The following is a 12,611-nucleotide window of genomic DNA, read 5'->3' on the forward strand; positions in this document are numbered from 1 at the left end:
TTAAGATTAGGCAAGAGAAGCAAGGCCTATTGGATATGCGCTTTATGTCGACCCTTTGCGTGTTTGTGTAGTCCGTTTGCATCCGTGAGCAAAAAGCAGGAGGCATCCGATTGCACGTTTTGCTTGAAGTTTGCCCAAAGTGTGGAGGCACTATCTATGTGCTTCATGTGAAAAGACCATGTGCCTACTTTTAGAAGGTGATGTCCATGCCATGGTAAGGGTAGTGGATCCATTGTGGTGATGCATAAAATCAATGGGAATAGCTTCCGCAAAGCCTTTGAGAAACGTTCACAGGGAATCATGCCTTAGTACAAATTGGCAATGCTCACAAAACGAGCTACCTTTGGATGGGCACGGCGACCTCGACCCCAATCATCCACAACTCGTCAATCAATCCCTGACTCGCCTTCACCTCCAAAACAATGGTACGACATGTTTATGTCGATATTTGCTATGCATTCAATGATCATTCCATCTTAGCCTCCCATAATTTGCGTCCTGCTCTGTTGTTGAATTGTGTGTGTTGGTGCGGGAGATTAGCCCGCTACGCTCCTTCGGGGTCTTAGGAAGTTTGAGGATTCCTGATGAGGAGCGGGAACTCGTTGAGATACCTGGGGTCTCCCAGCAAGGAAATGTTTCCACCGATACCCTTTACTCGCTTCTGCAGGAGTGCATCAATAAAAAGGATCTGGTGGCTGGTAGAAGAGTTCACAATCTCATTAAGAGAAGTGGATTTGAGTCAAATGTTTTTCTGGGAAACTGCCTGATCCGCATGTTTGCTTCGTTTGGGAATTTGGTAGAAGCAAACTCAGTCTTTAACGGTCTATCTAACTGGGACGTTTTCACATGGACTGCAATTATTTCAGCACATGCCAAGCTTGGACAGGTTGAGCAGGCACTTGATCTTTATCACCGTATGGCCCAGTCAAGTGTGAAACCGGATGGTCATGTTTTCGTTGCTGTTCTCAAAGCATGCTCCTGTGCAGCATCCCCCGTACAAGGCATGTTGATTCATGCCCACATAATTGAAAGTGGTTTTGAGTCACACGTAATCGTTTGCAACACTCTTATTGACACGTATACCAAATGTGGGAATATCGCTGATGGACGTCAGGTTTTTGACAAATTGGCAAAGCGCAGTGTTGTAACATGGACTTCAATGATTGCAGGATATGCCCTGCATGGACAAGGTCAAGAGGCTCTTCTACTTTTTCGTGCCATGCAACAAGAGGGCGTAGACACAAATAATGTAACCTTTGTCAACGTCCTGAAGGCATGCTCCAGCATAGCAGCAATATATGAGGGCAAGCGGATTCATTCTTGCATTTCTGAAAAAGGTTTTGAGTTAGACGTTGTTGTCTGCAACACCCTCATTGATATGTATGTCAAATGTGGAAGCCTCAAGGATGCATGCAAAGTCTTTAGTGAAATGGAAACTCGAAGTGTTGTGACATGGAATGTGATGATTGCAGGGTATTCCCACTGTGGCCATGGTTGGAAGGCTCTCCAACTTTTACAGGAAATGAGAGGTGAGGGCGTGTGGCCAAATGACGTCACATTTGTTAACATTCTGAGTGCATGTTCTAGCATAATGGATTTAGATCAGGGAAAATGTATTCATGCCCTTAGTGTTAAAAGTGGGCTTGAGTCAGAACTGTTTGTTGGTAACTCCATTATAGATATGTATACTAAATGTGGAAGCACTCAGGATGCATGCATTGTTTTTGACAAATTGCCAATACGAGATGCTGTGACATGGAACGTAATGGTTACTGGATATGCCCAGCATTGGGATGGACAAAAGGCCATAGAACTTTTCTATCTAATGCTGGAAAAGAACTTAGTGCCAGATGCGATTACCTTTGTGAGTACCCTGAAGGCATGTTCCACCATAGCAGCGCTAGATCAGGGCAAGCTGATTCATGGTTATATGGCTGAAAATGGATTTCAGTTAAACATTATAATTGGAAATGCCCTCATTGACATGTATGCGAGATGTGGGAGCCTTGAGGATGCATGCAAAATATTTTACAACTTGCCTGAACGAGATTTGGTGACATGGAATGCTCTGCTAGGGGGTTATGCCCTTCATAATGGTTATGAGTGGGCCATGCAAATTTTCAAGGATATGCAACTAGAGGGTTGGAAGCCAAACGAAGTGACTTTTGTGTATCTTCTCGCTGCATGCAGTCGTGGAGGCCTCGTTGACCAAGGCTGTCATCTATTCAACTTAATGACAGAAAAGCATGGAATTTTACCAATGCTAGACCATTATAATTGCATTGTTGATCTTTTTGGACGAGCAGGCTTCTTAAATGAGGCTGAAAAAGTACTTCAAAGCGTTTCATTTCAATCTAATTATCAGGGCTGGACGTCTCTGCTCACTCACTGCAGGACACATGGCAATGTAGAGCTTGGCAGATGGTGCTTTGATCGTCTTTTGACCATGAATGGTAGAGAAGCTGCTGGACATGTCCTAATGTCAAACATCTATGCTGGTGCTGATATGTGGCAGGATGCAAATGGTATAGAAGAGCTTAGAAATTGCTCGTATATACAGAAGAGACCAGGGAAAACATTTATTGAGGTCAAAAGAAAGGCATACACTTTCACTGTGGGAGACAGGAGTCACCTGCAAGTTGATGATATATATTGGAAGCTGAAGCGACTCGGCTGGAAGATGAAGGTGGAAGAGCATGTTCCAGATCTAGATTTGGTGCTGGGTCAACGTGATATGATGACGAGGAGTTTGCACACTACAGAAATTCTGAGAAAGAAGTCATAGACTCGGCCTTACTGCTGCCTCCTAGGATGCAACTATCCATGAATTTCGAGATTTGCACTATCTAAGTTGCATTTTCACTATGGTGGAACAGCAAGCAAAAATGTGTTACATCCACATTGCTATCTCAAGTATAGCATACTGTGTCTTGACATGGAGTGAGCACTGGGTACACGTGCTTGGGAAACTCGGGTATTGGATAAGTTGCTGCAGCAAGACTCTGGATCCGAAAATGCAACTACAATGATAGGTTTGGATCACAGTTGAGAAGTCTTTAATACCTTCCATTGTTGAAGCATGTCATCGCCATTCACTTGTGCCTTTATCTGCGTCAAGTGCAACTTCACTTGTGGCAAAGACCTGGATTGAATTCTGTTTTATAAAGCATTGTGGTGATGGATGGCGATTGATGAAAGGCACCTTTGAAAGTCTTTCTGCAGCAAGTTACGGTTGGTATTGCAAACGCACACCCTTCCTGGCTATCTCTTTCAATGCACCCAACTTTTCTTGTTTCATGAAGAGGGTAAAGTTTACTCCACTGTTTGGTCCTTTCCATTGTGGGCAAAGCTGGTGGAGGAGAACCGAGTACCGAAAAGCAAGGGCACTTAACTGAAAAGGACTATGTGAGTATGTGGTATTCTTTATTGTGGATGGGCTTAGTGTTGTTGCCACGAAGTAATTTGACCCACAGGTTTCCCGTTCTTTCTACGAGAATTCCTAGAGCTTGCCAATGCAAGGCACATTTGTCCAGATGGTTGAGTCAAACAACAGGAAAAGAAGCAGTGGTTCAAATATGGTATGAAGCAATGTAAGGTATGGAACGACAAGCCTCGGAGAAAAAAAAGGGAGACTCAAGGAGGTTGAAATGATAACATAGTTTGAGGAGAGAGAATGAACAACATGTCTCTTACTCAAATCTTCTCTGCTCATTCGAGAGGAGCCAAGTACATACTCGTATAGCCCCATGGGCTTCCTTGCTTTGACATCATTCCTTAGGTCATGCACTCACACTTCATCCATTACATCACCTATTTCATCTTTCTTAAGTAATCACAATCACAATCACTCAAACCTAAGTTAACTCACACCGGACGCACACAATCTCTCCCTCACACCACTCTCTACACACATACACAAATGAACACCACCAAGGTTCTCATCCAAGCAAGATCACATCTTGGAGACTCTCTCTTCATCGAGATTCTAGACCTTGCTTTCTTATGATATCTACATCTAGCTCCTGTTTTTCATGGCTATAGATACTAAGTCTACATCCATGGCTCATACATGCACATGATGGACCAACATAGGGCCTTAAGTCCATCTTGCTTCGATGGTTCAAACCTTGATGAATCACACACACCCACTTATATGGACAATGATTCACTAGAGTGGAGTATCAAAAGGAGCCTCAGTCTTCAAACATGAGGATCCAAGCAAGCAACTTTCTACTCTAGTAATTGAGACTGCAACACCTGATGTTCCCTACTTTCAATACTCATTACATGAGAAATGGAGTCTTGATCCCTACTCATTGACACAGGGACAAATTACTACAATGCTTATAGCATATGGCCAAGGTAGAGCGTCTCATGTGCACATACCTTAATTTTCATCGCTTTTGCACTTCTTGTTCGGGCATAACATCCTATCACAATGACAATTATTTCATTCTTTTGAGCTTTTCAGCGATGGCGATCTATCCTCTTTCTATCTGAAGCTATGAGCTACTTATTCTACTTTCCATTGATGGGAGGCCGTTGGGCTCCAATACAGTTGTAGCATTCTATCACAATGACAATTATTTCATTCCTTTTGATCTTTCTAACAATAAGGTGATCTGTCCTCTTTGGCTATGAGCTAGTTTCTCCTCCTCTAATTTCCATCAATGGGAGTCCATTGACATTTGGTACAGTTTGTCGTTGTTATCAAGGGATCTTTCAGCTCAACACCATTTTGTCTGGCAAGCAAGCGAGCTTTTCCATCCACACACAACAAAGAAGCAAGTGTAGGTGACTTTTGTTGTGTTGGATTTTGATCTCTCAACGATATGACATAGACCATGCGCTTCCCTATTATGTCATTTAGGATCTCCATTCCTTATGCTAATACCATCATGTCAAGCGATCATGTCATACTCCATCATTTTCTCATCATTCAGTCTCTCCCTTGTGAAAGGGAAGACAAAATAGGGCAAGAGTGAGTGAGAGAGCACACCATCCAAAACTACAATGTACAACTCTATTGAAAAATTGACGACTTACCCCTTAGGGTTAGGGTTTTCTTTTACGATCCTCTCTAGACCTTAATAATTGGTGCAATTTACACCATTCTTAATACCCCTCTTAAATTACATTGCAAAAGTAAGCAAAATGTTTTTGGATTCTAAAAGGAAAAAATGAAATTGAAAATGAAATTGAAAATGAAATATGTGACTAAGGAGAGTGAGTACATAGTGCCTGCATGAACTACAACTTAACTAGTGTTTCTCCCTCTTAAGTTGTGCCTTGTCGTTGAAAAGAGTAAAATGTAGTCTTTTGCCTTCTCCTTTATAGATGGTGCCTAAATGAAATAGCATAATACGCTTTGTGGAATAAAATTTGTGAGACTAAGAAATGTTTAGGCTAAACCTTTTGTATATGGAATTTCAATCGTTTGTTGGTTTTGTTTGTCTTCTTCGTGGATCAAATATATGCATTTGATTAAGAAGCCTTGGTTGACGTATTTTGAACTAATGTTGTAAAGTTGGGATGCTGTCCATTAAGGGTTACTAAGGTGATTTCATTATAGAAAGTTGCTATGTGATCATATGAGTGTATCACCATAGAAATAGAGTATGCAAGGGGATTGTTGATGACTTTCGATACACCATAGAAATAGAGTATGCAAGGGGATTGTTGATGACTTTCTTTGAATGATATTCTTTAACAAAGTTTATCTGATTGCATTTCTTGTCATACTGTCTATTGCAGTCAATTGCATGTGAATAACTCCACTTTGGTGCTGATGATGTACATTGATTTCTTTCATAGTTGTTTCCATGAAATGTCGATGCATCGTATCTTTAGATTGGCTTGATGAAACATTTGAAGCATATTGAATTCTGATTTTCTTTGACATTGGCATTTATGTTGGCTTCTTGAGAAGTTGATGACATACTGATCTCCTTTCACATCTACTGTCATTATTACTCCTACTTGTATCTTGTTGAAATTTTCCATTGTCTTGATTTGTAAGCACTGCCCCTAAAAGGGGCAGGCTATAGCATCAATTTCAATGGCCCTTTGAATTTGGTTTTGTTGACACGTGTTTTTGTTGTCACTTGAGTGATCTCAACGTTACTTGGCATGCATGTTGTGGACTTGTGCATGCGATAGACGTGCTTTTGCTGACCTAATTTCAATGACTTTGAATGACCTTCTCTCATTTCTTTCATTTCATTTCTGCTCTCTGCGCCCTCTCTCCTCAGATCTCTACTTTGACAAAGCTCTTGGCTATGGCTATGGCTCCCCTTGCCCTCTTCCTTCTCCCCATTCTTTTTCTTCCCATCTTGGCATCTCTCTCCTCTACCTCATCCTTGCCCGGGGACAACTCCACTGCTCACACCAAGCTCTCCCAATCTGGCTTCCCCATCGGCCTGCTCCCCAACAGTGTCATCTTTCCGACAATCAGCTGATGGGAAGTTTCCTGTCTCACTTTGCAATATAGATATAGTCACCATATCCAACAATTTCCTCACCGATCTAGATGCCCATGGTGTGGTGCCGAACGTAACCGGGAAGCTCTCTATGCTCAATCTGTCCTCAAATAACCTCTCGGGTCCCATTCCAGATTGGCTTTCACAGCAGAGCAGCTTGTTGACATTAGACCTTTCCAACAACAAATTATATGACAGTCTACCTTACTGGCTTTACACCAATCCCCTATCTATACTAGGTACTCTCAATGTTTCCCACAACGTACTATCCTCCAGCGTTCCTTTCATCCCGCATTGCAACACCATTGATTTGCACGCGAATAATTTCAAAGGAGTCTTCTCCTTCAACTACTGAAACATCAATGACGTTCCCCCTTTCCTGAGCTATCTGGACGTGTCGGAGAATTTTTTCTCAGGATCATTGCCGGACACTCTGTATCAATTCTTGGGTGCAAATAGCTGCGTCAGTATAAACTATCTGTTGCTTGCTCATAACAATTTCATGGGCGGTATTCCCAGTTTCCTGGGCGACAGGATGCAGGAACTCAACACTCTGGACTTGTGATACAATAACTTCACAGGTTCCATACCTGCAAATCTGGCACAAATACCGGGGCTACAGGAGCTGGACTTTGCGCACAGCGAGCGGAGTGGTGAGATTCCTGCACAACTGGTTGCCTCATTATCGAAAGTAATGTCTTGGGTCGTGCAAACAAATGTGGCCGGACCTCATAGCCAAAGCTAAGGAGGGTGGACTACATGTTATCCGGACACGCTTTCTGTATTATAACGTGAATGCAATGTAGAGGGTTCTCGGTATGGCTACACCACCTTCCTAGAATCGCCGTTTCGTACTGATAACGAGCCTTTTTAAGGTTTGCATCAATCTTTCATTTGAAAGTTTATCCAACCTTAATTAGCTTCTAAAATAATTATCGGGTCTCACACTTCTATTTGGGATATGCATCAGGAAGAAATGCAAAAGTTTACGACCAAAATTGTGGACATGATGAAGGAAGAACAACTTTTCTATTCCGAGGGTGGTCCCATTATCTTAGCCCAGCTAAGGCATTACGGGGCTGCTTATCTGAAATCCAATACACATTCTCAAAAGATACTCACTTCTAGAATTCCCATGTAGATGCAAATAGTGAATGCTATTTCCAGGTGCTAGTTAGCTTAGAAAAGCACATCGAAAAATGGTTTTCGAGGTAGGCTGTTGATAAGTATTCTCTGTGTTTCAAAACAGATTGAGAATGAATATGGTGTTGTGGATTACTATTATGGAGAACCCGGGAAAATTTACATGGAGTGGGCGACTGAAATGGCAGTGGGCCAGAATATAGGAGTTCCATGGATGATGTGCAAATAGTTTGATGCTCCTGAACCCATTGTGAGTTTTATAAAGCATGCTCCTTTCGATCTCACAAAACACACTATTCAAAAATTTTGGACTTTTTCTCTTGGTTTGGACTTTTTTTTGGAGCATATCCTCTCCACTCAACTTCACTTAGTGAGCTAAAAAATTGGGTTTTTTTTAGTACTAAATGGGTCACTTATATACAAATATGGCCTTATTAAGCTAAAAAGTCAAGTGGTAACCTCTAATTAAAAAAAAAAAGGCTCAGTGAAGCTATAATTCCCAAACTCGTGCATGGTGTCCCCATCCAATAACTATAATAATAATAATAGTAGTCTCCTAACTCAAGTTCAATTTTAACACTATGAAGTGAAAATATGACACCATATGAAAAGAGTTTGTTGAATTCAACATATAAGTGGTGTATAGATATACCATTTTTTTGAAAAAAAAGAGTTTGTTGAATTCAATATATAAGTGGTGTATAGATACACCCTTTTTTTGAAAAACAAACCATACAATAAACTATCTTATTGGTGGTGTATAGATACACCATTTGTATGGAAAAAAGCATACAAAACATTATCTTATGCATCTGAATCTCGTTTAGAGTCATCAGATTCATGTAATGTATTTGAGCTTGATGGGTCAAGTCTTGCCAAATGATGTTTAATATGGACACGACTTGGATCAGGGATTATGATACATTTTTCAACATTGTATCCATGCTTCTTTTTAAAACTTCGTGTCCTCAATTTCCAGCAATGAATAATGCTACTGACTTTCACCTCTGTTAATCCCTCATTATTTGGAACCCATTCACGTTTCTTTTGCAAGCATCCCTCATAGAGTTGTTTTATTGTATATCTTCTCGGGAGATTTTTCAATGGCTTTGGTTCATACCATAAAGGGGTGGTAGCAAGCTAAGGGTGTCCACTTTTTGTTCACTCCCCAATCCTAAGGAGGTGGAAAAACAAGCTTTTTAGCACACAAAAATGCAAATCTCACCTACTTCCCTATGGATCTAGTCTTTGAAGTCTTCGGACACAACATCACACTTGCTATTGTGCACACAATCGTATAGTCTGATCGAAAATTTGATGCACACACAAAAAATTTCTTTGTGTCACACGGCATGGTTCCAGGGTGGTCACACGTTTGTCACAAACAAAGAGTGTCATATTAAATTCTAAATTTCTCACTCATTTTAGATTAACTGTTATTGAAACTTTGTAAGTGGTCTCTTTGCATTATGTAGAGCTTAACTTGATTTATTGGTAATTTTTTGAATGATTTATCTAATTATAAATAATTATTTATAATAAATAAAGTCATAAAATACATGCATTTTAGTAGCACACCACATTTTTTTAGTATTTTGAATAATTAAGCAATCCAATTCGGTGGAAGGTTAGTAGGCACATAAGGGTGTGTGGTTGAATCATCAAATCCCAAATCCAACGGTTACATTTAGGAAGATTGAAGTTTAATTTTTACTTTTACTCCTTAGAGGATCAACAAAGAATATTAAAAATAAATCTAGTAATTCTCAAACATAACCAAACATTTCAAAAATGTCAATATTTTTAGTCCTCTGCATGATGAATAAGAGGAAAAAATTTTGGTTAAATTTGAGTAAGGGAAACGTACAATATGGCCTCCAACAGTTAAATCTCCCTTTTGTGGGGGAAAAAGGGCCACCCAAGCCTAATACCAAGACAAGGTAGGCTTGGTATTAGGCTTGGTGAGGTAGGCTAGGAGCATCACCGATCCTAGTGGCAAGCCTTTGGAGTCTGCATGCTGCCCATGTGGAAGGCTGAGTCATCAAAACCATGCCACGTTGTTAGACCACGTGGTGCCATCTCATCAAGCAGATGTGACATCACTCCTTGCCATGTCACCTTACATTGCCACACGTGCTGCCACATGTGCCACCTCATCATTCCACATCATCAGCCATGTGATCACACAATGCCACCTTGGCATACCTCCTCAACCTTGCCACGTCACCAATCCCTCCACCTCAATTTGCCATGTCAATCTACCACCTCATGAATGCCAACTCATCATGCCACATCACCTTTCAATGTCATCGAAGAGGCCCAGTACCACATCATGACCATGCAGGAAGAGACTATATTACCACATCATGACCATGCATGGTGCCACATCAGCCAGATGTATACACATGACGATGTGCGATGCATACAATACCTCGATCGAGGTATATAACCTGGGTGAGGCATACAATACCTCGTTCGAGGTATGTGACCGAGGACACCTAGAGATACCTCGATCGCGGTTCATACATACATGCGCAATGCACTAAATACCTCGATCGAGGTATAAGGTCTGAACAGGGCTCTGGGCATAGCAGACCTCTCCACCAAAACTAAGCCAATTAGTATCAATCTTAGCACCTCTCCACCAATAATAATGAAGAGCAATCTAAGAGCAATCTAGTGGATGAGTTGAGGCTCTCTATAAGACACCACGTTTTGGTTCATTTCACCCATTCTTAGCCATTCTTGCCTCCTCATCACTTTGTCACACCTTCCATCCTACTTTCATTGAGAATGGGTTCTCAAAACCGTAGAGCTAGTAGACGTGAAAGATGTAGGAACCCCCCCCCAAATCTCATTGACGAGGAGCGCAAGCGAAAGGCTCGTGAGCGCAAGAGAGCCTCTAGAGCTCGAGCTCGCGCTGCCACCACTGATCCACCTCCAGCTCTACCTCTACATCCCACCTCCACCCCCACCCCCACCTCCATTGTCCCCCCATGCTCATCCGCTCCCCTACCTCTAGCCTCCGCCCTTCCCCTAGCCACCTACATTTTGGCCTCCACCTCTACCTCTTCCCCCTCCACCCTCCCCCCTCCCCCTCCCCCTCCCCCTCCCCCTCCCCCCGCTCCGCTTGGCGCCTCCCTTCCCCCGTCCACCCTACCATCTCCCATTGATCCCCTTGCCCCACCTTGCAGCAGCAGTGTTGCTTCACGACGTGACTTGCCGAAGTCCACTATCCATCGTCGTACTAGCAAGATTGTGCAGTCTTTTTTTTGTGACCTCACGCCAGCTTCGCAGTCTTCTCTTCTTACGTCCCTGATTGATCACCCTGACTTGGTAGAGTGTAGGAGGCTTGCTGGTCTTGGTGCACATAGAGATAGGGTTGTATCTAGCGAGGTCCTTAGCAGTGTTCGACGTTCCTATGCTTCTATTAAGCATAGGAACTCCAGTGATGCCTTGGCAGCACGTCGTGCTATTGTGGCTGCCATTAGTAGACCTCATATGATAGGCCATGTGCATACCGCTTCATGTCTTCTTCAGATTGCACCGCGCACATTGCGAGCAGGCATCATTAGAAGGCAGAGTCTAGAGGATAGTGAGACTGATGCTCTTTGGGCTTCGAGTGGTCGTGCACCTCGCAGCGATCGATTGTTGGATGATTCCACTAGGTCCTTCATACAACAATTTTGGGAGGAGCATTGCAGAGCATCCCCGATGTTCAAGAAGGCATTGCGGAAGAGGGTGTCACGCGGTGTGTACATTGAGCATGGTGCATGTTTTTTGGAGTGTACCCAGACTGAGTTGTACACTCAGTTTGTAGAGGCGCACCCGGAGTTCAAGATTGGGCAGAGGTCATTTGAGCGATGTAGGCCATGGTTTGTGTGATGCTCTCAGGAGCGTGACACATGCTGTTGTCGCTACCATGTGGATTTTGGATTGATGTATGACGTATTCCGTTCCCTTGATGGTCATAGGGGAGTGGTTCCTACTAGCCCTTGCGACTTCATTCATTCCATATTGTGTACACGAGATGGTGATGCTTTATTCCACTCCCTTGATTGTTTGGAAGGCACGTGTACTTTGTGTGGTGACTTTGCTAGAGTGCCACGAGTTGCACTAGATACTTGTGATGTGCAGATGGTTCGTTGGCAGCAGTATGAGTACTGTACCTTGACATTAGATGGTGGTGCACAGTCGAGGAGGTTGCAGCTTGTGGGGAAGGAGACACCATGTGTTGTATTCATTGACTATTTTCAAGGGAAGCTGTACTGCTACATACGCCACTCGCACACTACGAAATGGGAGGATCGTCAGTTTCGTGCATGTTTGAGGATATTTCCTATAGGGGTGGTTGTCTCAGTGGTGGACTTTGCGGAGAATTACACCTTTGCACCACAGCATGAGGTCCAATCGGAGTATTATTTCTCCGAACAGGTGACGTGTGATTGAGTATTGATTTTTTCCCCGCCTCATTATATTGAATTATTTCAATAGTCATATTTTTTTTCAATGCCATATTGCAGGTTGCTATATTTGTGCACATTAGCTATCGTCATGCACAGGCTCATGTGGATGGCATTGATAGCACCATGGACTCACGCATCATTGTGCGAGAGTATCACTTCTACATTAGTGATGATCGATCGCATGATGCCCATTTTGTGCAGCATTGCTTCACTTTGCATGATAGTTTCTTGAGGGATCATGGTGTCACATGGCAGCGGCGCTGGATCTGGTCAGACGGTTGCGGTGGTCAGTTCAAATCCGCTAGACAGTTTTATTGGTTCTGCAGATGGCACCGTGAGACAGGCATTCCGATCACATGGAGCTACTTCGAGACAGGGCACGGTAAGGGAGAGCACGATGGTGCAGGTGCTTGCGTGAAGCGTGCTTTGCGTCGATACCAGTTGCATCACAGTGCCGATCGCTTCAAGGATGCACATGATGTGGTGCGGTGGTGCAGCCACCAGCACTTATCCACTAGTGCTA

The 12,611-nt window shown here is 42.8% G+C and overlaps 1 protein-coding gene across 3 annotated transcripts; it reads left to right on the forward strand.

Annotated features, from left to right (window-relative positions):
- The first annotated feature begins 252 nt into the window (after window positions 1-252).
- Window positions 253-4,069, forward strand: LOC147882599 (pentatricopeptide repeat-containing protein At2g33680-like). Of its 3 annotated transcripts, XM_087400196.1 has the most exons (3): window positions 253-425; window positions 541-1,337; window positions 1,473-4,069. In XM_087400196.1, the coding sequence occupies exons 1-3, from the start codon at window positions 322-324 to the stop codon at window positions 2,783-2,785; spliced, it is 2,214 nt and encodes a 737-aa protein (XP_087256322.1). In that variant the 5' UTR covers window positions 253-321; the 3' UTR covers window positions 2,786-4,069. The 3 variants fall into 3 exon arrangements, with proteins under 3 accessions (XP_087256322.1, XP_087256321.1, XP_087256323.1); XM_087400195.1 differs by having other exon boundaries at window positions 541-4,069; XM_087400197.1 differs by having other exon boundaries at window positions 867-4,069.
- Window positions 4,070-12,611: the final 8,542 nt, after the last annotated feature.

The sequence above is a fragment of the Dipteris shenzhenensis genome, chromosome 29 (assembly GCF_047967505.1).
Source record: "Dipteris shenzhenensis isolate YYH24624 ecotype China chromosome 29, Dip_SZ_1.0, whole genome shotgun sequence".
In the NCBI taxonomy this organism is placed as follows: Eukaryota; Viridiplantae; Streptophyta; class Polypodiopsida; order Gleicheniales; family Dipteridaceae; genus Dipteris; species Dipteris shenzhenensis.